At 39.6% G+C, this 23129-nt stretch overlaps 1 protein-coding gene across 7 annotated transcripts in view; it reads left to right on the top strand.

Annotated features, from left to right (window-relative positions):
* TMEM164 (transmembrane protein 164) overlaps nt 1–23129 on the top strand; it is a 178937-nt gene that overhangs the window by 47833 nt on the left and 107975 nt on the right. For 5 of the 7 annotated variants that reach the window (XM_036227312.1, XM_036227306.1, XM_036227310.1 and 2 more), the window contains one exon: nt 22018–22067. The exons of 1 other annotated variant lie outside the window; for it this stretch is intronic. Coding sequence is in view for 3 of the 6 variants with exons in the window: in XM_036227306.1 (XP_036083199.1) it covers nt 22018–22067 (50 nt within the window). In the remaining 3 variants the exon portion in view is untranslated. Of the gene's footprint in view, nt 1–22017; nt 22068–22097; nt 22838–23129 lie in introns of those variants that run through there. One more of the 7 variants, XM_036227311.1, reaches the window with a different exon arrangement.

The raw sequence follows: 23129 nt of genomic DNA on the forward strand, positions 1-23129 counted from the left end.
TCCATCTTTAGGACATCTGTGTCAAGGTGCCCAGTTTGGAAGGTGGAGCTAGGAGTGTCATGTGCTGACATCCAGGTGCTCTTTCAAATACCATGCCTTCCTTCTCTTATTTTATGTCCATTTTTTCATGTCTGCTTTCAGACCTCTACTTTTTCTCTTCTGTTTCCATTGGTTTCACATTGCAGAGTCTTATCTCTCTATGCTCCCAGCTTGTTGTCTTGGTTACAGACTTCTTTGGCCTGCCTTATTTTGAAGGAAATATACTGATTAAAGAAGAGTCCCTAAAAATAGGGACTGAGGACTCTTTCTTTAAGGATACTGGGGGTATTCAGCGGTAGGTAGAAGTGTGGTTTTCGAACCTGACTGTACACTGAAATTGCCTGGGACACTCTGAAATATTGCCCAAGCCCCAGGCCCAACAAGTTGAAACAGGATCTTGAGGAATGGGCCCCAGGTATTAGGATTTTGTTTTGAATAAACTGCCTAGGTTGTTCTAATGTGCATTCAGCATTTAAAACCATTAACTTTTAGCAGCAAACAGCTGGATTCTGGGCTGATTGAGACAGGTGAAATAAATGTGATCAACTTTTCTGTACCTTAGTTTTTCCTGCCTGGAAGATGGGCCCAGTAAAGCTTGAGGAGTTAAAGAGGCCCACTGTCACCGCTCTGTCATTACTGTCACATACAAAAGACAGACACCTTCTCTTCAAAAATATCCAGTTATCTAGCTGGGTTGATGTCTGGGCTGTAATAGTGGCTTGAAGCAGTCTGAGGGATTAAAATAAATCCAGTTACTTGAAGAAAGAGCTTATCTGTAGGGAGGAACAGCAGTTTCGCTTTCCCTAGTACAGTCTGGACAGAGCTTTTTGGATTTTTGAACTAAGCTTCTAGTTGATTCCATTCTTATGCTCCAAGTGGTTAGTAGAGTTAGGGAACATATTTTAATTCTTTGTGAAATTCCCCTTTTATCATGCTTTTTTTTCTATCGTAAAAGCAACACACACTTATGACTCAAACTTGAAACATTATAGGTATATGACACATAATAAACAAAAGTCCCCTAGAAGTCTGTCTCCCAGAGATAACCACTGTAAACATGTTTTTCCTTCAGATTTTATGATTGATTGGTTGTTGTTTTAAAACTCAAACAATTTGAAAGGAATAGAATAGCATGTATGATTCCCTTCAACCCCTGACTCCTACTACACCATTTCTTCTCTTCAGAAACAAACCACCATTATCAGTTTCTTGGAAATCTTGAGAGACATTCTATGCATAAACTAGGCTTGACTATTTTAAAGTGCTTTTGATTGGGTAACCAAATCTGTCATATACCATAAAGACATATGTTTCTTTCATTAATTCATTAAATAAGTATCTGATGAGCATCTTGTATATTCTAGGCATTTTTGTTAGCTTCTGGGTCTTCAATAAGGGACTAGCATTAAGCCACTTCCCTCCAAGAGCTTACAGTCTAGTAAGGAAGATTGACGTTTAACAAAACACAGCTACTAGGAAATGAGAAATGTTAAGTGTTGTGAAGGGAAAAAACAGAGTTTATATACATCACTTCCAAAATAGCGATTGATAGAGTCCCCTTCCTCAGTTTTCAAATACGGAGGTGAGGATGGGTGATTAGAAGCAAAAATGTAATCTTCAACCTTAATTCTTTCCAGCAGTTTTCTCCTTTTCCACCAGAATTTTCATCTGACAAAATGGCCTGCTGAGAGTTAGAAACTCCCTTATTTAAAAATAACTCCTATCCCACGTACCACCCCCAATCCTTGACTATAGTCACATAGCTTCTCAGTGGCAGAGCTCTGCAGCAAACATTTGCTGGCCCACATGGCTATGACCTGACATAGTTGGTCCCCTCTCTGCAGAGAACTGGATACCATTTCTCCTATTGGTTGGCCTAGGTTCTGTTCTTTCAAAGCTGGCTGGATGAGTTTTAAGACAACCAGGTCATGCTATTCTAAATATTTTTCTAAATATTTTTTCTGGGGCTGAGGTCAAGGCAGCAGCTTGATCGTCTCATAAATGGGTCAGAGGAAGAAGGCTCATGTGGCTCCCTGAAAGATTAAGCCTCTCTGTACCCACTGCCCACTTCCTTTCCCTTCTAGCTTGTGTCCTGGGCTGGGCTCTGGTCAGGGAACAGAGAGAGTCATACTTGCACATGTTTCCTGGGAAACTCATGTTTCTGACACTGTTTTAGGCACTGTAGGGAGTAGAGGAAGAGGAGACTCCTCAAAAGGTAAATTTTCATATGAGGGTGAAGGCAAAAGGTTGTATTGGCTACAAACAAGATCTTTTGGATCAGTTCTGTGTTCAAGGACTGGCTTTCACTTAATTTAGAGCTTGTATGACCTTAGGCAAGTTATTCTATCTTTTCTGAGTTCGGTTTCCTCATATGCAAATGGGGGAGGGTATGGTGGAGAAATAGTACTTACCTCATAGGATTGCAGTAGAGAAATATATGAAGTAATACATGAAAGATGCTGAATATAGTGCCAGGTGCATAGTAAAGCACTCAATAAAGAATAGTTGCTGTCATTAGTATTATTATTACTACTACTGTTGTTGTTATTATTAACAACAGTAGGAGACTAATGGAACAATAAGGGTATATAATACCACTAAGTACTAATGGAGTTCAGAAAAGGACTGATCAGTTTGGGTGGGTTATCCAGAAAATTTCTGGAGGAGGCAGAAGAAGTGTAATGGAATATGCCAGAGAAAATATGAAAGTGGAAGGCTGAATTGAAATGTAGTGGAGACAAAAGAAGGAACAAATTTAATGCCCGGTGTACTCGGGCTCTACTACCAGCTCACCTGTCTTCGCAGTCCTTTATGACTCTGCATTTTGGAGAGTCCCACATTAATGCTTGCAGTTTAGAGGTGGTAGTCAGGGTGGGGGCTTGTTGGATGGCTGCTCTAACTGAGATTTTGAGGGTATCTGCCTTGGTGGTGTTGACATGGGTCTTAATTCTGCAACTTGGCCTATGGGTTCCAAGCCTAATTTTTATCATCTTACCCAAGGGTGTTAATTTCACACTCCCCAATCTACAAAAGACTTCTCGATGAACTACAAGGCAGTTCAATCATGGATCAATGATGAGAGAGAGACCTACGTAGAGACATAATCCTTGTTTCTTATCAGACAGGTCATTCCTTTCCTGATAGCAAGGTTCCTGAAGCCAAATTAAATGGGCTTTTTTTTGGTAACCTAAAATTAGATCCTAATGGAGTTGGAGGGTCTCATGGGAAATACCATGCAGATGTAGCACACCTTTGCATAGACCAGAATGTATGTCCTTTTTCCACTGTTAGAAAAATATCAGTGACAGTTTTTCTCTTGGATGTTCCTGATTTCTAATTCCATGCAAACACTGTGTGAGTGCTATGAGCATGTTATTCTCCTGAGATTTTTTTTCTTGATATGATTTGGAAAATATCCACTTCTCAACAGCAATATAGTTATAGTGATTCTTTCACTGAGTGCTCTCTTTGGCTTTGTTTCGAAATTCTACTGATGTTTACAAGCAGGGCTGCCATGAGCGGCTATGTACTGCACAACCCTAGGAATGTGTGCCATTCACATAGACTAAAATTGAATGGCGCCACTAGGGTTGTGCAGTGTACAACCTACACGACTATACTTGGCAGCCCTGGCATATTGTAATGTCAATGCTTTGTTTATCAAGGACAGGGTTTTGGGAAAGGTAGAGAGTAGCAGTTTAGAACCATTCTCAGGGACTGAGTAAGGGGGCTGAAGCAGTAAGCCGTTGCTGTGACTAGAAAAGAAAGAGAAGTGCAGTTGTGACTTTGGGAAGATTATCCTTTTGCAGTGGCAACCATTGTATGGGAGCACTACTTGCCTTTATTTCAGTAAATAATTTTTTGAGGGCATATGTTTTGATGGTTGAAAAACAGGGAAGGGTATGCATAGGAGGGAGCTTTTGAACTGGGCCTTGTGAAAACAGCAGGATATAAAAATATAAAGATGAGTTGTGTGGAGAGAGGTCCAGGGGAATGGAATAGCAAAAGGGGGAAAGAAAAAGAAGGGAAACTTCATGGGGTATATGAGTAATGGTGAATAATTCATTTTGGTTTGATAGAAAGGCAGGTGAAAAAGAGTAGTGAGCAATAATGCCAGCTGGTGGGGGTCAGTGATGATGGGCAGGAGTAGTAGGTCAGACACTTCATGGGAGAGGGAGCTGGGGGCACATAGATCCAAATTAAGGAATTTGAAATTCATTCAACAAACAATAAGGAGACATTTGAAGTTTTTAAAAAAGTTTATTGAGATATGATTTGCTTACTGTACAATTCACTTTTTTAAAGTATTCAGTATTTTTTTAGTATATTCACAGCTATGTGCAGCCATCAATCACCACAGTCAATTTAGAACATTTTGTCACCTCAAACAGAAGCTGCATACCATTTAGCTATTACTCCCCTACCTTTTATTCCCCTGCCTTCCTAGCTCTAAGCAGTAACTAATCTGCTTTCGGCCTCTAGATGTGCCTATTCTGGACATTTCATAAAGATGAAGTCATGTGGTCTATTTTGACTGGCTTCTTTCACTAAGTATAAAGTTTTTAAGGTTCATCCATGTTGTATCATGTACCAGTACTTCATCCCTTTTTATGGCCAAATAATATTCCATTATATGGATATAACACATCTTGTTTAACCATTTGTCTATTAATGAGTATTTGGGTTGTTTTCACCTTCTGCCTATTATACATCCATATATAAGTTTTTATGTGGACATTTCTCTTGGATATATAGACACACACACATACACACACATTTATATATACACACACACTATACACAAACATACACATACACACAAATACATATGTATGTGTACACACATGGAATTGCTAGGTCATATGATAAGTCTATGTAAACCTTTTCAGGAACTGTCATACTGTTTTCCAATGTTTTAGCATCATTTTACATTCCTACCAGCAGTCTGTGAGGTTTCTAATTTCTTGTGATTGTCTTTTTTATTTTCACCTCTCTTGTGGGTATAAAGTGGTACCTCTGTGGATTTGATTTTCATTTCCCTAATGACTAATGATATTGAGCATCTTTTCATGTGCATATGGGCCATTTATATGTCTTCTTTGGAGAAATTTCTATTCATATCCTTAGCCCACTTTTTAATTGGATTATTTGTCCTTTTATTGTTGAGTTTTAGGTACTATTTATGTATTAAACCCTTATCAGAGATAGGATGGGCAAATTTTTCTCTGATTCTTTGGGTGTTTACTTTCTTGATAGTATCCTTTGAAGCACAAAAGATTTTAATTTTCATAAAGTTCAATATACCTATTTTTTGTTGTGCTTTTGGTGTCACATCTAAAAATCCATTGTTATATCTGGGGTTAGGAAGATTTACCATTCTGTTTTCTTTTAAGAGTTTTATAGTTTTTGCTTTTACATTTAGATCTTTGATTTATTTTGAGTTAATTGTTGTATATAGTTGTGAGGTAGAGGTCCAACCATCGTTCTTATGCATATGGAAATCTAGTTGTCCCAGCACCTTTTGTTGAAGAGACTATTTCCCCCATCGAATGTTCTTGACACCCTTATTGAAAATCAGTTGCGACGGTTTGTTTTGGACTTTCAGACCGATTCCATTAGCCTATAAGTCTATTCTCATGCCAGTACCATATTGTCTTTATTGCTGTCACTTTGTAGTAAATTTTGAAATCAGGTAGTGTGGATTCTCCTATTTGTTCTTCTTTTCAAAATTGTTTTTGCTGTTTGGGGTGTCTTGCAGTTCCATATGAATTTTATAATTAGCTTGTCAGCTGAGCTTGTGATAGGGATTGTGTTGAATCTGTCATCTGAAAGGAGGAGTGTAACATGATCCGGACTCTCTTTTAAGAACAGGAACCTGACAATACTGAACTAGAGTGAAGAAGGGGAGACACTGGAGACATGGAGATCAGATAGAAAACTATTACAGTAGTTTAAGAAAATGATGGGGACTGAACTAGGAAAAGATAACGAGGATGGATTTGAGATATATTGGAAAAGGTTAAGATGACAGGGTTTAGGGGCTGACTGCACATGGGGGCTGAGAAAGAGGAGTCATCAAAAATAGCTCTGAGGTTTGAAGATAGGCTAATGATTGAATAACAATACTTTTTCAACTTATGGAAGAGTTGTAAAGATATTACAAAGAATTTCTGTATACCCTTCACTCAGCTTCCTCTAATATTAATATCTTGCATAACCATGGCAAAATTATTAAAACAGTAATTAGAATTGGTGCTATCAACAAATCTAAAGACTTTTTTTCTGATTTCACCAGTTTTCCCACAAGTGTCTTTTTTTTTCTGTTCCAGGATCCAATCCAGGATCCCACATTGCATTTACTTGTCATGTCTTCTTAGTCTCTTCCATTCATGACAATTCCTCAGTCTCTGTCTTTCATTACTTTGACAGTTTTGAAGAATTTTGGTTAGGGTTTTTGTAAATGTTTCTAATTTGGGCTTATCTGATGGTTTTTCATTAGATTTGGGGAATTTGGGCAAAAATACCACAAAAGTGATGTTATACTCTTGTTGGTGCAGCATATTGGGGGGTACATGACGATATGCTCTATTCCCAGTGATGCTAACCTTGGTCACTTGGTAAAGGTGATGTCTGCCAGATTTCTCCACTATAAAGTTGCTGTTTTCCCATTGTAATTACCAAGTATCTTGCATGCAAAAATTATAATACTTTCATTGCTAAGCAGAGCATCTATCAGTGGTTCTTATTTGCAACAGTTATTGCTATAGTGTTTGCCTAATGTTGATTTTCTGTTTCCCTTATTCATTCTACTTTCATCAGTTGAAATTCTATTGTTGGAAGAGCTGTCCCTTCTCATTTTCTGAGAGAACAGTTAGAGAAGAGGTTAGGGTGATAAGATGGCAAGTTCAGATTTAGGCATGTTTGGTCTGAGGTACCTGTGTGACAGCCAGATGTTAATATCCAGAAAGGATTTGGTATCTACATAAGAACAACAGTTGCAGTTAAGATATTGGAGGCAAGCATTATGATTTATGATTTTTTTCCATTTTAGAATGTATAAACCGAGGTTCAGGGTGAAAACCTGAGGCATAGTGGGCAATGTAAGGTAAACATGTGACATGCCGAGAGAAGTTTTAAAAGCAAGCCTTTATAGGGAGAGTGCTCCCGGGCAAGGTTCTCTGGTCCAGAGAGGAGAGGGGCCAGAGAAGTCACACCCTGGGATTGGAGGGCGTAGTTTTTATAGGGTTATGTGGAGGTGGGGAATAGAATGGGGAATGTCAGTTGAGCATCCGGATTAGGGTGGTGGCAGATTAGGGTTAGGGCGGTGGAGCCAAGGCTTTAGAGTGGGCCCTTGTCTGGATTCTGATGTCAAGCTGCGAAGCCTCCAGGCAGGCCTCCACAACCTAACAGTCAATACAACTGGTAAGGCAGCAGTGGGTTGGAGGGTACATTGTTGAAAGCCATGATTACTCTACAGATACCTTTGAAATTTCTTCAATGACTCACCAATGACAATTTAAGGTTTGTCAGATCAAGAAAATTGATAATCAAATCCTAGCTCTGAATTTACTGTAGCACTGTGTGCAACATTAGAGGGCCATGTAATATCCCAAATTAAATAAAAGCTGAGTACCTAATGCATTCTATAGGCCATTAGAAAAAGGAGAGAAGTGTTATTTGGAGTTATTTATGAAGGTTTGGTGGAGGAAGTAGAGCTTGCCATTGTTATGCCCCGACTCGTATCTCCACGAACCACCAAGAAGCCGACAGGGATGCAAGAGCAAGAGGGAGTTTATTTCAGACTCGAGTCCGGACCACAGTCTGCACACTGACGCAGCAGTGAGTAGGAGGCGGTCCTGAACATGGAGCTTCAGGGGTATTTGAAGGGAAAAATCTTAAGCATGGGGAGCGATGTCTTGGCGTTACAGGATTGGTACAACGAGCTTGTCGCTTAGCAGGATTGGCTGGGTGATGGTGCCAAGGAACAAGGCGGGGAATTTGGAGAGTTACTTTCCATAGTTGCTCTGATTGGCTGAGTCTAGGGTGGGGTGATCGTCTCGCTATCTGTGGCTTTTCTGGAAACTGGCCTGTGCTTAAGATGGAATCTTATACCTAAGATGGAGTCACTTTGGTTGTTCACCATGACCTTGGATGGAATTATCAGTGAGTGTACCTAAGAAAGGGCAGAGAAAGGATACCTAAGAGGGATGATGCTTTCAACAGCTCATGCTTATTCCTTCAATGTGCCAGGCACTGAACTAAGTGCTTCAGGCATTTAATCCTCACATCTACCCTATGAGATAGTACTATTTATTGTAGTCTCTATTCGACAGATGAGGAAACTGAGCCCAGGATAGTTAAGTATTCCCTCCATATACGCAGCTGGACAAGGGGAAGCCAAATAATATATCAGAACATTATTATGCAAGCATGGAATTAAAACAAGTGTACTTGATGAACTGGAAGTTTAATACGAGCTGTTGCTGATGTAGCTCACAGTGTTGTAGCCACCAGCCCCCAAAAGACACACGGACCATCAAAACTCAAGTGAGTTATAGAAAACACTCTTTATTCAGCCAGCTGGGTCTGCCAGGGGTCTGCAGACCCCAAATTAAACAGCTCTGAAATGTAGAGGTATGGGGTTTTTAAGCCAAAAATCCTATTCTTCATTCTGTCTGAACACAAAGGTCTATTTTTCTTCTATTCACTACCTGTCGACCCACAGGTTGGGTGTGCAAGCGAGGGTACATAAGCAGAAAGCTTATTGTTAGAATGTTATATTCCTATGGGTGACAGCCTATGTTCCCATGGGCATAGCCAAGCAGTAATTTTCCTGCAAGTAATAAATTTCTAGCAGTCATTTTTCAGCCATTACAACAGTACGGATGGATTTTCTGTTGATATCAGCATAATTAAAGCTACTATGTGTATTGAGTGCTAGTTATGTTCTAGGCATTGTGCTAAGTGCTTTGCATGCTTTATCTTATTTGATCCTCTCCAAAACCTTATCAGACATAGATACTATTTTTATCTCTATTTTAGGGTTGAAAATTACTCAAATCTCTTGCCCAAGGTTACAGTGCAGGCAAATAGCAGAGGCAACATGTGAAACCAAGTCTGTCTTGACTCTAAAGCCTATGATCTTAACCACTTAGCAATGCTAATTATCCTGTTTCCATCCTCTTGATAGGGATGAATGTGCCAATGAGAACAGAAAACTTAATGTTTATGAGCTAAGGTCCCCTGACTTGTCTAGGTAAGAATGTCAAAACCTAAAGAGAATTTTTATAAAACTTCATTTGAGCCAAACAGAAGGTAAACCTGGAATCAAGATTTCAGCAAACTGAGATAAATGCTTCTAAGAAATGACAGTTTGCATTTTCTTTTATCTTTTTGGAATTAAGGAGAGAATGTAAAGAAGATTACATGTAGGTGGGAGTAAGCAAGGCAGGGGTATGATTACAGAATAGTTAACTGAGATTATGTGCTCTCTTGAGGGTGGTCATGCTTTAGAATGAGGGGTCTGAAAAGAGGTGTTTCAAAGGTATGCTAACCTAGATGCTCAGAAAAAAAAATGGACAGGAATTGCTTAAGGCAAAGATAAACCTTTTACTAAAGAAGTAGTATGCCTGGGGCATGGCTTCCCACCATGACCTGCCCAGTTAGTAATTTATGATCAGATCACCCTGTGTGGTTATTTTCTATAGAATCCCTTTTTCCTCCACAGGCCCCTGGATAGTGCTTGGGTGTGGACACTGCTGCCAAATATGCTTTGTGACTCTCCATATTGTATACCTCAATGGTTTGACCAACTCCTTTCTTTAGGTATAAGTCAAGGAAGTTACAATCTGGTCTTTTAAGTCTGGGAACCATTGTGGCTTTAAGATGACCTTACAACCTTTTTAATCCCTTGTATGTTGATTTTAAAGCTCAGCTCTTAGTAGGTACTCTTATTTTCCCTTTTGTCTAAATTCTTGAGGAAAGGCTCTCTTTGTAAACTCCTTATGCTGACAAAAATGGTAATTTCTCAGCAAGAGATAAGCAGAATGGTAGGACAAAGGAGGGGCATTTAATCAAAGACTCCCTGGAGAAAATAACCCTAATTTTAGTATTTGAAGGATAAATAGGAGATAGAAAAGGTGAGAAGGCCATTCTGAAAGAGTAAGTAGGATTAATAATGGTACAAGTTCTTGATATTGGAGATTGAAATTTTAAAAATAAAATTATAAAAGTATTAGGTACACAATAGATGACTCTTTTTATAATCTTAAGGTTGTAAAAGACGTTCAAAGGATGATATCAAAAACAAGCCATATAGGAAATGACAGGCATCTGATTTCATAAAGATAATAAAGCTTCTATACATCAAAAATACCATAAGGAGAGCTATGACAATAACAACCTGGGGAAAATATTTGCAATAAATGTCAATTAGTCTGTATAAAATGTCATTAAAACATATATACCTCTTACAATTCAATAAGAAAAAGAACATACCCCTTGAAAAATAGGCAAAGACCACAGGTGGTCACATCCCAAAAGAAAAAATACAGCTGGCCAAAAAACATTTTGGAAAATAATTATACAAATTAAAAAGCAACTAGTGTGTGTGTGCGTGCGTGTGCATGTGCATATGTGTGTGTGTGTGTGTGTGTGTGTGTGTGTGTGTCTGTGGTAGGGGAGGGAAAGTAATTTTATCCTTACTCTTCTAGGTTTTAAGCTGAGACCCCCTTGTACTAAAGGACAGATTAAAAGGAGAAAAACAAACAGACATTCGATAATATGTATACCTCCTATATACATAGGAGTGACCCAGGGAAACTGAGTAACTTCCAATAATGGCCCAAGACCAGATTGTAACCACCTTAAATACCATCTCCAGGGAAAGACAAAAGGTGTTTGGTGCATGTGTGGTGGGAGGTGTGCAGAGGTTCAATTAGGGAGGGTTACCAGGAAAAGCAAGGTGAACAAGGGTAAGGCTGTTAATTTGAGCATTTTCCTTCTCTATCAATGATTTTTAGAGATTTAGTCATTCTCCTCTTCCTAGTACAGTGAGAGAAATACCCCCACAAATGGAAATTTACCTTATAAACATAAATGTCTTTTTTTCAAAGGGTAAATTTGAAAACTTCTACTCAGTTTTCAGAGCTTTCCCCTTGTCTGCTGTTTCTTGAAATTAATTAGCTTAAGATAATCAATATTCCGAAGAGACATATTTTGGGGTAGCAAATTCCACTCCTCTTCAGGTGTTGCAGGTTACACAGACAGAGATGGGACATGGAGGCAATAAGCAGGAAGTGGTATTTATTGGTGCCAGCACCCGCTCAGCAGATTCACATCCAAAGGCTGAGCTTCAATGGCAGTGGGCTTTCCATTTCATACACATCTTATACTTCCTTGTGTTCTTTCTATATAAGGAAAGTATATTTTAATTGGTTGGGGACTTTAAGGGGTGTGAACGACCAGGGTCGGTGGTCTGTGCCATATCAGTTGTGACATTGAAAAGTCCCTTACCTATTATGGGAAGGAAAGTGAACAACCTTCAACTGTTATAGGAAACAGCTCCGCCTCCCGCTACCATACAAGGGGCTTGAATTTTTTCCTGTAGATACTGGTAAGCCTTTAAGGATTTCAAATGGCAGATTAGAGCTGCATCTTAGATAGATCCCTTTTGTAGCAATGTGCCTGGAGGCTAGAGATCAGTGAAGATATTATTGCAGTGGTTCCAGGAAGAATATGAGGGCCAGAGAGTATGAACATAGTGAATACACAGAGGCTAGAACAGACTTTGAGAAACCTAAGGGATAGGTCTTTCCTATGGTGATGTAACCCAAAATTAATTTTAGAGTATAATAAGGTATAAAAAGTATTTATTTGAGCAAAAAGAGCTGAAACCTTGGAGACAGAGATTCAGGTAGCAACTTAAATTGTGTACCTTTGGGACAAAGGGGAGGCCACCTTTTATAGTGCAAGATCCTGCCCAGGTTCCCAGTTAGGTCTGTTTTATGTAAATGAAGTATCCGAATTTTGCAGTTCTGATAGCTTAAGCGTAAACAAGCAGGCAAAGTGTAGGTAGCCCAGAGTTTAGTTTGAGGTTCTTCCTTGTACACAGAGTACATGAGGAGCCTGTCAGCAAATGGCCACTAGGCTTTTATTATTTGTAAAATTTGGGCCCTTTGTTTACCATGGGGAGTCTATCAGTAGAGAAATCCATTCTTGGAATTCACATCAAATGAATCTTTCTTCTTGGGGTCCACACTGAGAAATGATTATAAACACTAATCCTTAGGAATCCCCAAATAGCTCTGTGCCTTCATAGGAGATCATAGGAGATGGAGCCAGGAGAACTGGAGCCAGAAGGGTGGACCTGGGAAGATGTGTGTCAGGACAAAAACCATTTGCCTGTCCTTTTCTCACTCTGTTTCCCTTTCATTTAGTTTTCCCATCCCCCTTCACTGCATAACCTGACTGGTCCTGCCCGGAGCCCGCCCGCCGGCAGAGATCAAACAGCACCTAAAAGAGGGGAGGTGAAACCTAAGAAAAAAGAAGAAGATAGGAAAGCGTTTAGGGAGGGCATACAGTTACTACTGCAGCCCTGAGTTTATTTAGCACAGCCTTTATATAAGTTTTCGGATACAGTAGCAGAGCAGGATAGCAAAGCACAGAGTACAACTAGCAAAGTACAGAGTACAATGGCAAAGCACAAAGTACATTGCAATAGGAATCCTGACATTTACATAAGTTCCTATATATCCTTCCCTCAGGGTACGAACATCCTTTTCTGGGCCGTAAAACATTCCACTATCTTAAAAAGATTTCTTTAGGAGGCAAACCTCCCCTCCAGGATCAATCAGTAACGTTTAACTCCACACCCTGCTTCCTAGAACCATTGTTTAAGCAGTCTCTGCAGCTGCTCCATGGCTATCAGCTACGTGACTTCTTCAGTGCCTCAAAATGGTTCCCACATGGTCCCTCATTTAGAATGGTCTGTGGTAACTGGCCCTCCTTTCCAATTACATTTCCTATAGTACCGACACTTCCTTCTCTGAACAAAAATGATCTTCATAGGCCTTATGAAATTGTGGTTTATTGAATCTCATGTTGGGAAGGGGGGAGTAGCAGTTAATGGATGGCTAGACTATGATGCCAGTGAACTTGGGGTCGATATGACTGTGGCACAGGAACAGTAACAGGGAGGAGATACAACGCGTGGCTTGGCTGAGAGGCTGCATAGGGAAGGTGGGAAACTGGAACCACAGTGGTTCAGAGGTAGAGGATTAACTGGTATAGCTGCTGGTGCCTGGATTGGGTGTGTTAAACAAAATTTTCTTGTCTGAAAGCTTTAATGAAACAAAGGGTTTATTGAGTCATATGCTAGCCAGAAAAAGGACCAGGCCCTGGACCATACAGTCTAAACTACCAGCAATGGGGCTAAATGGAAAAGATGAACATTCCAACATGTCTGCTTTCCTTTTTTCAGAGCTAAAAGGGGCTCTTTTATGCAGTGGGTTTGGGGAAGAAAGACATATAAGTTGTTTTGAAAGAATTTACATTGGCTATAAAGTTGGGTGGAGAAGGTGAACTGAGGGCAGTTTTAGGATAGATGGATGGTCTCTGTAAGGAAGAATATTTACTACTTCTTGATTCGTCGTGGCAATAATCTAGAAAGTTCTTGCATACACCATATTCAGTGGCGTCTGGTGTCATCTGGTGGTCAAGTATTTTCTTTTTAGATGGTCACCTGGAAGTTGATTCAAAGTTTAAGCCTGCATTGAGGAATATGAGCAGTCTTTTCTTAGTTTCAGCTCACAGCTGTTAACTGATTAACTACCTTTGTCTCTTTCTCCCATCTACCAGCCCGTTTTAATTTAATTTAGGACATCTCAGAATTCTTCTCTTACTAAGTGCTTAGGAAAGAGCTGAATGTAAATGTTTCTGGGCAGGAGAACCTTGGAGCTTTCTTGGGGAAGCTCAGAGAATATGATTTTGAATGGAATCTTTGTTTTTTTCCTGGAAAAACCAGCCAAGAAAGACCTCAGTTTTGTAAGGACGCAAGAATTGCAAGCACCCAACAGACCTCGGGATGAGGAAGGTGTGAGCTAAGAGGAGCCTGTTTTTAGGTAATGCTAAACTCTGAAACTCATTTGTAAATGTAATTTGCTGCCAGTTAGGTTTGTATTTTGAGATGTCTCACCTTGTAGAGAGTAGATCTTGTGGACTGTGTGGTGGCATAGGTGTGGGGTCTTTGGAGTGACTGTGCTGTGGGGTCAAAGGGTAGGGCTAAAGTCTAAAGAAGAGTAGCGCCCATGAGGCCTGGAATGGATTGGTTATGAGTTGGAAAGTATGTTGATCTTGAAGTTAGGGGACGTGTATTCTTGTCATAAAGCTTGTCAGAACCTGTTCCTCTGGATTTCTTAATATGTAAGATGAGATTTAATAACAATGCCCTGGTTACCTCCCAGGTGCTGAGAAAATAAAAGTGGTTTGTCACATTCCTCTCTATATTACTTGCCCATGTGCTTTTGTTCAGGTGCTGAGCTGGGCAGATTTCGATGTGAATATAAAGACTCAGGTGGATGCTGGTATATGCTCAGATGTATTTTTATTTTCCTACCACCCTTGTTTGCACTTCCAAGTGTCTTTCCACTTGTTTTGCAGATGAAGGGAAATTTAGCTTTCTGACTGCTAGTCTAAAACACATACTACCAAAGTTTTGAGGTGGTTGGCAAACAACCAAGAAAGAAGGCAGGGATATTAATGCCAAGGCTGGGGACCTTTGGACCTTTGAATTAAAATGTTATTTTTACATGGCTTCTTTGGTTAATCATAACTATGTATGTAGCTCCCACATGACAGAGCAGAGAGGTTCAGTGTTATAAAACTTATTGTTTTTTCCCCATCTTTACTGAAATATAATAGACAATTAGTTGCTTGTATTTACACTGTACAATTCAATGAGTTTTTCCACAATGAGGTACCATCTCACACCGGTTAGAACAGCTATTATCAACGGGACAAGTAATAACAAATGTTGGAGAGGATGCTGAGAAAAAGGAACCCTCATACACTGATGGTGAGACTACAAGTTGGTACAGCCGCTATTGAAAACAGTATGGATGTTCCTCAGAAAACTAAGAATTGATCTACCATGTGATCCAGCAGTCCTTCTACTGGGTATTTACACCAAAGATTTGAAAACCCATATCCAAAAGATATTTGCACACCGATGTTCATAGCAGTATTATTCACAGTGGCCAGGACATGGAAGCAACTGAAGTGTCCTGCGATAGATGATTGGCTAAAGCAGCTGTGGTACATGTATACGATGGAATATTACTTAACCATAAGAATAGATGGAATACTGCTGTTTGCAACAATATGGATGGACCTTGAAATAATCATACTAAGTGAAATAAGCCAGACAGAAAACGTTGAAACCCACATGATATCACTTATATGTGGGATATAAACCTAAAAGCAACAAATCAACAGGACAAACAAACAGAGACTCATGGACATGGACAATAGACTAGTGGTTAACAGAGAGGAGGGTGGAGGGGGAAGGGGGCGATAGACAGGGTAAAGGTGATCAAATATGTGATTACAAAAAGAAATCTAACTATGGGAGGTGAACACACAGCATAAGTATATATACGCCTTACTGTTAAAGTGTAGAGCTGAAACTTACTGGATTTTGTTAACCAATGTCACCATAAAAAATTAATTAATTTAAAAAATTCAATGAGTTTTTTTTTCAATTGGAGTCGGCATACAGTAATATACCAGTTTCAGTTGTATACCATAATGATCAGAGATCCACATAACTTGCAGAGTGATCACCGCACTAAATCTAGTACCCTTCTTCCCCCTTACATATTTATTACAACATTATTAACCATCTTCCCCATGGTACACTCTGCTTGTCCATGTCTATTCTATTCATATCTACCCATTTGTACCTCTTAATCCCTTTGCCTTTTTTTGTCCCCCCAACTTTCCTCTCATCTACTATCCCTTTAAATATTCTCTGTATCTAAGAGTTTATTTCTGCTGCTGCTGTTGTTGTTGTTTATATTCTTCTTTAGATTCCACATGTACGTGAAATCATGAAATATTTGCCTTTATCTATTTGACCCATTTCATTCAGCGCAATACCTCTAGGTCCATCAAGGGAATATCTTTTTCCATCCACTTCCTTTTAGTCTGTGTCTTTTAATCTGAAGTGAGTATCTTGTAGGCAGTATAGGGGTCTTGTTTCCTTATCCATTCAGCCACTCTATCTTATGGTTGGAACACTTAATTCTTTCCAATTTGAGGTACTTGTTGATCGAAATTCATGTTTATTCATCTTTATTCATGTTTTTGATACATGTTCATTCTTCTTAAAGAAGCCCCTCCAACATTTCCTGTAATACTGGCTTGGCATTGACAAATTCCTTTAGCTTAATTTTGTCTGGTAAGCTCTTTATCTATCCTTCAACCTTAAATGATAGCTTTGCTGGATAAAGTATTCTTGGTTGTAGCTCCTAGATTTTAACCACGTCGAATATTTTGTGCCAAGCTCTTCTGTCCTGCATAGTTTCTTTTGAGAAATCAGCTTCCAGTCTTATGGGTGCTCCCTTGTAGGTTATTGACTGCTTTTCTCTTGCTGCTTTTAAGATTCTCTCCTTATATTTAACCTTTGGCATTTTAATTATGATATGTCTTGGTGTGGGCCTCTTTGGATTCCTGGTTTTTGGGACTCTGAGCTTCCTGGGGTTTTATGTCTATTTCCCTCACCAGGTGAGGGAAGTTTTCCACCATTATTTCTTCAAATAGCTCTTCAACATCTTGTTTTTCATACACCTATGACACAGATATTTTCACATGTAATAATGTCCCATAGGCTCCTTAAATTATTATTATATTCTTGGTTTCTTTTTTCTTGCCATTCTGATTGAGTGTCCTTGACTGTCCCATCTTCTATAGAGGTCATTTGTTCCTCTTCTTTATTCACTTTGTTTATTCCATTTAATGTACTTCTCATCTCAGACGTGTTCTTCATTTTTTACTGGTTCCCTTTCCCTTTCCATTTTTATGTTTATTTCTTTGTTAAAGTTCTCACTGAATTCATCTGCACTTCCCCTATGTTCATTGAGCATCTGTATAACCAGTGTTTTGAACTCTGCATCTGTTAGATTGCTTGACTCCATTATTTCTGGATCTCTGTTCTGTTCTCTCCTATAGTTTTTGCTTCTTTGTCTTTCCATTTTGGCTGCCTTTCTATGTCCATTTATATGTACTAAGCAAAGCTCTTAAGTCTCCCGGTCTTATTAGTGTGACTTTCTGTAATAGGTGTCCAGCAGCACTGTTCTGAGAGGGGTTCAGCTGCAGGCCAAATTCAGCCCCAGACTGTGCCCCTCTGGGACCACCTGTTAGGATTCAGCAAGCAATCCACAGATGCTGTGCTCGTAATTACCTCAAGAAACCACACCAGAAACCAAGAGTAGGTGCCACCAGTGTGAGTCAGCGCTGCTCAGCAAGGAGCACCAATTCACTGAGGACACATCTGGGTGTGGCTTGGGTGGGGCTGCAAATTGATGAGGCAGAGTTTCAGGGAATCCTTTGGGTGGAGTGACCTCGTTATCGAGTTTGATGACTATCTCAGCTATGGTGGTGCTGAGTCAGCGCACTGGGATGAGGGAGGGCTCAACAGAGGAACAATGGATCCCGCAGGCACTTCTGTATAGAATAAGTCTTGCCTCTGCCCTCATTATGACAACTCACTGTTCTCCTGTAAGTCCCTGCTGCCCCCTGCTCAGCTGACCCATTGCTGGTGCTCAGAGAAAGCAGTTCCACCACTGCAAAAGTCTGTTCGGGTTGCAGCCCCTTTAAGAGGTGTCTGCAGCTGCTGCTGCCATGACCTTTCTCCCACTCAGCCACTCAGGACTGGGCAGCCTTATGTCCTTGCCCCGTCCTACATTCTGCCGTTGCAGGGTGATTTCTTAGTTCTCTCCCTATTTGTAAGGCATCTTCATCTAGACCACAGGCAATTTTCCTTGCTGTTTGCTCCTTGTTTCTGTTACAACTTTTATTTGGTTACCAGAGGGATGAATAGAGCCTCTATCATCTATGCCACCCCCCCCCAGAATATTATAAACCTTTGTAGTTGCTAAAGGAGGACATTTGTTAAACAAAAGCCTTCCAGGCCAAAAGTTTTTCTGAAAGAAAAGGTTTATTGAGCCATAAGCTAGCCAAAGAAAGGACCAAGTCCTGGGGCATGCAGTCTAAATAATCAGCATCAGGGATAGGTGGAAAAGACAAAAATGTCTGTCATCCTTGAGTTCACAGGTTCCTTTATACCTCAAATTTGTGAAAGAAAGATCTAAGTTGTTTTGAAAGAATTTACATTGGCTATAGATCAAGGATCAGGTCGAGTGTGGCTAGTTCTGGGATAGGTGTGTTAATTGCTAGGAAGAAGTGTGTGCTCTTTTCGATTGGTTGTGGGCAACAGTCCAGAAAGTTCATGTGTAAGGAAGATGTGGTGACCTGTGGTGGACAGCTATTTATATAGCTGTTCTCTCTAGATAATTGTAGAAAGTAGTTACCTAGAAGTTAATTCAAATTTTCAACCTACATTTAGGAATGAAAGCGGTCTTTTTCAGGTTTTGTAAACAGATTAACCTCTTTTGTTTCTTCCTTCCACCCTGCAGCCTACTGTAATTTAATTTAGGACATCTCAAAATTTTTCCTTGTCATGATTAGTTAACTGAAAATGGAATATGATGAATTTGGGGTTCTTTTCCAAATTTGCTGATTTGCTATGTCTCTCTATATACATGACTTAAAGATCGTTCTATCCTGGTTTGGGGAATAGATTGGCAAGGTGAGAAAGGCCAAATCACTGGTTGAAATGACAAGACCGCATGAAACTATCTGTTGGAAAACTCAGAGTTCAAAGTAGGTTGGCTGCCTCAAAAGAAGTTAGAGCCATGATTGAATTGAAGATAATATGACATCCTACTGGGTTGGAACTGGAGGCTCTCTTCCTTTAGTAGGTTTCTGGGCTTCCATCATAGGGCTGTAATAGATCAGAGCCAGCCAAATGGAGCAGTTATGGGGAAATCTGCCCACAAGAATCTGTTCATCTCCTCTTGACTGTGGGTATAAAAAAGAATTATCTGTAGGACCCGGTGGTGTACTTTTCTTCTCTGCTTAGCATGTTGGAAATATCTTAGGTATTCCAGAAGCTCAGAAAGGCTGCTGGGATGGCTCTTAGGAGACTACAAAAGTACTGAGGACCTTTCCAAGGTGGCTGGAGGCCCCTTTCTATTCTCCATATACTATAGCTTCTGAGTGTAGCCTGTGATGGGCCAGATGTCAGGTGGTAACTATGTGCAGCCTCTAACTTGATCCCTTGCTTCAGGTGAGTAACTCTACTGTTGAGTCACTGGTAAGGAATACCAGCTTTGTTTCCTTCTTTCTTGGACTGTTCTTCAAGGGTCGAGTGGGGAGTGGGGATAAGTTCATACTTGGATGATTGGAATTCCAAATGAACAATCCTTACCACAAACCATTAGGTTCATATGTATTTCAGAAATTTTTTTTTTGGATTTTAGGAAGGCGATACAGTGCATGTGGACTGTTTTACATGTACTGCCAGAGGGTTTTGGGGCAGTACATGTAAAATGATACATTATTTTATAATCGAAATAAATTATTTTTATGGAAAATGTATGAATTTTTACCATAAGTGTAATAGACAGAGTGTGTTACTTGCCTCAGCTCAGTTCAAATCATGTTTTGTTACCAAATCAGCTTTGAAAAAACATAGACTTTCAGTGCTTTTTAGATTTGGTGATTGCTGGTAAAGGATTGTGGACCTGTAATTGTCATTGGTTTTGCACTTTTAATCGAATTGATCCACAGGAGGAAAGGCGCATTCTCTCCATAGCTATTTCCTTGTAATGGTTCTCTGATGAGGTATTGTGTAGATGATGGGCTCCTGTCTATGTTCCTTTCAAGATCCTTCCTCTTTTCCATTCACCTTTCTCTTCTTCTTGGCAGGGATTCAAGTGGATATATTTTCTTATAGTGTTTTCCTGATAGTATCCTATCCTTCTAAATGTAGACTTTGAGAGAATCGAAGAACCAAATGCTAAAGAATATACACATGACATAGCCAAATGCATCTATAAAGTGTATAATATATACTAATAAATGCTCACAAGATAGAGACACATATTGATGATTTTATAAACCACATCATTAAATCACTGTAGGTGAAAGACCTCCACTAACATGAGTTTCATTTTTTTTATCAGTCCTTAGTTTTGCTGAGTGTCTCTGACTCTAAGCAAAGGTGAAACATTCAGCAGGAGTGGTCGAACACCCCAGATATTTGTTAAATGTGCAGATGAAGAAATCAACATCCTTAATGGAGGAGCCCAGGAATTTGTGTGTTTACTAAGTGATGAATAGGGGTTTCTTTATCCCTCTGGAAAACCAGTACTAGGGTGAAAGTCAAATTGCCACTGTTTTGAAGGCTATAACCCAGGCCTAGGTCAAATGAAGTAGCATGGAACTGATTTATCTCTTAGGACCAGGTTATTTTTGTTTGGTTTGACCTGAGAGGAGAATAGAAGAGTAAAACTACATAGTCATGCTTAGCAATGAACCAATCCAGTGTGGAGGAGGAAAAATTATTTTCCCTCTACCCTCCTAGGTTCTTGGCTGAGATATCCCTGTTATAAAAGACACATTAACAGGAGAAAAACAAAAGGAAGTTTAATAACATGTACACCTCTAGTTACTCCAAGAAAACTGAGTAACTCCCTGAAACTGTCCAGGCCATCACCTTAAACTCCATCTGGAGTTAAAGATAAGAGAAGATGTGGGTGTGGAGGAGGGAGTTATGGGAGGTGACCAGAAAAAGCACAGTAAACAAGAGTAAGTTTGTTATGCAGATTTAAGTCCTTATGTTCTCCTTGGAAGAGAGTTTGTAGAGACTTAGTTATCCTCTACCTGGTACACAGGGGGAGACACCCTTACAAATAGAAATTTCCCTTGCTATTGGAAATGTCTCTTATAAAAGGATTAACTGTCTACTCAGTTTTCAGAGCTTTTCCTGTGTCTGCTGTTTCTTAAAAATAATCAGCTTGATATAATCCTTATGCCAAAGAGATTTTGGGGGAGGCAAATTCTGTTTCCCTTCAAAATCAAAGGGAAGTATCAATCCCGAGGGTGGCAATATTGATAGGGCTGCCAGATAAAATACAGAATGTCCAATTAAATGTGAATTTCAAACATTGACTAATGTTTTAATATAAGTAGATCCTAAATATCGCCTGGAACATACTTATACTAAAACATCATTCAGTGTTTATCCGTAATTCACATTTAACTGGGCATTCTGTATTTGTATTTGCTAAATCTGATAGAGCTGGGTATTGATTAACCCACCTTCCCCATGGAAAGCAAACCAGATGGCATTTATGTACTTGTTCTATGCTCAGAATCTATTTGTAGTTGTCTTGGTTTGACAGTTTCTCAGACTGGCTAATTGTGTTATATGGAAGTTGAAGTGTTAAAAAATTGAGTCTTGTTCTAGAGGTTAAGAAGAAGCATTCCAGAGGCTGAAAGGGCCTAAGAAGAGATTTCTTTATTTCCTACTCCCCCAAAAAACTCTTGATCCCTCACTTTCCATCTATGTCTCTCTCCTCTCTATCACACACACACACACACACACACACACACACACACACACTCTCAGACATACACACACATAGATGCATGTGCAAGCACAAACAAGTTGGGAAAAACACCTCCTTGCCTTTATAATTTTTTATATTACATTTTCTGTGTTAAAGTTTGGTTGTTGTTGTTGTTGTTATTATTATTATTATTATTATTATTATCATCATCATCATTAAAGTAACATTGTCTCACTGCATTCAGAATTTCTATTGATAACCAAACTTAATTCTTTTTCCATTGCAGATCTTTCTCCTGGCCTGCCCTCCCTGTCCAGGAGCTATTGTCGTCTTCAAGTAAGGGAAAATTGTTTTTCATTGTTGCCATTGCTATTCAGACTGTTTTGCCTGTTTGATAACCTAGGATGGTGAATGTATTACTGTGAACACCTTGGGCCTGCACTGCTTTGTCTCTGGGCATCTCAAGGGAAAAAATGTCTATGAGAGACCAGTTAAACAGGGAAATGATCTATGTGGAAATTTGGCTTTTGTCAAGCTCTGATGAATCCTTTTTAGCTATTCCTTGTGGTGGTGGTCTATGGCCAAGGCATGCTCCTTAGAAGGTTGCTGCCTTCCAGAAGTTCCTTTTGAGAGTATGGTGGGGCTCAGATGCCATCCCCGATATGAAGAATCTTTGCACTGTAGTCCTGTTGCTCCACCAAAGATATGGCTCTTCCTTACAAAAACCTTTGTTCTTGTGATTTTATGTTTTTTCCCCTTAAAATTAAAGTGAGAAAACTATCACCTTTATTTTAAGTCCTGGCTTTCTTAAAAATAACAAGCAGCAAACCCATGAACGTATATTTCAGGTGAATTATGTTTATCTGAAGGTAAGTTTGCTTGAATGAAATTCTCAAGAGCCCTGGAACCCTCATTTTAGCTGTGAGTTGTGACCATCTCATTTATCAAGCCTTTTATTAGAGTTGCTAATGAGAAGCTAAATCGATCAAATTAATTTAATCTCTTTCCTCCTTCCCTGGACCCCATTTTGGAGCTGTTCCTCAGCAGTGAAATGGCCACAGGCCAGAAGGAAGGGACAGGAAGTGAAGAGCCCAGCAGATCTTTGGGTAATTGAGAGCAGCGTAAATGGCTTTCTTGATTTACTTAAGTCATTAAAATGTTAGGTAGGGGGAAATATACCCTACTTGCTGCTTCAAATAGCTTCTTGGAATAGCCACTTAGTCTCTTGCCTTAGATGAGTAACTTTCTGCTGGATGAAAGGTAATGGATCCTGATTTTATATCTTTTGTACTTGGACCGCTCCTAAGCAGAAGGGGTATTTAACCCCATTCCCCTCCCTTGATTTCCCCAAATGAGGCAGTTTTTCAGTATAATATTTTTAAAGTAATATTTATTAGT

The sequence above is a fragment of the Rousettus aegyptiacus genome, unplaced genomic scaffold, assembly GCF_014176215.1.
Source record: "Rousettus aegyptiacus isolate mRouAeg1 unplaced genomic scaffold, mRouAeg1.p scaffold_m13_p_9, whole genome shotgun sequence".
NCBI lineage: Eukaryota > Metazoa > Chordata > Mammalia > Chiroptera > Pteropodidae > Rousettus > Rousettus aegyptiacus.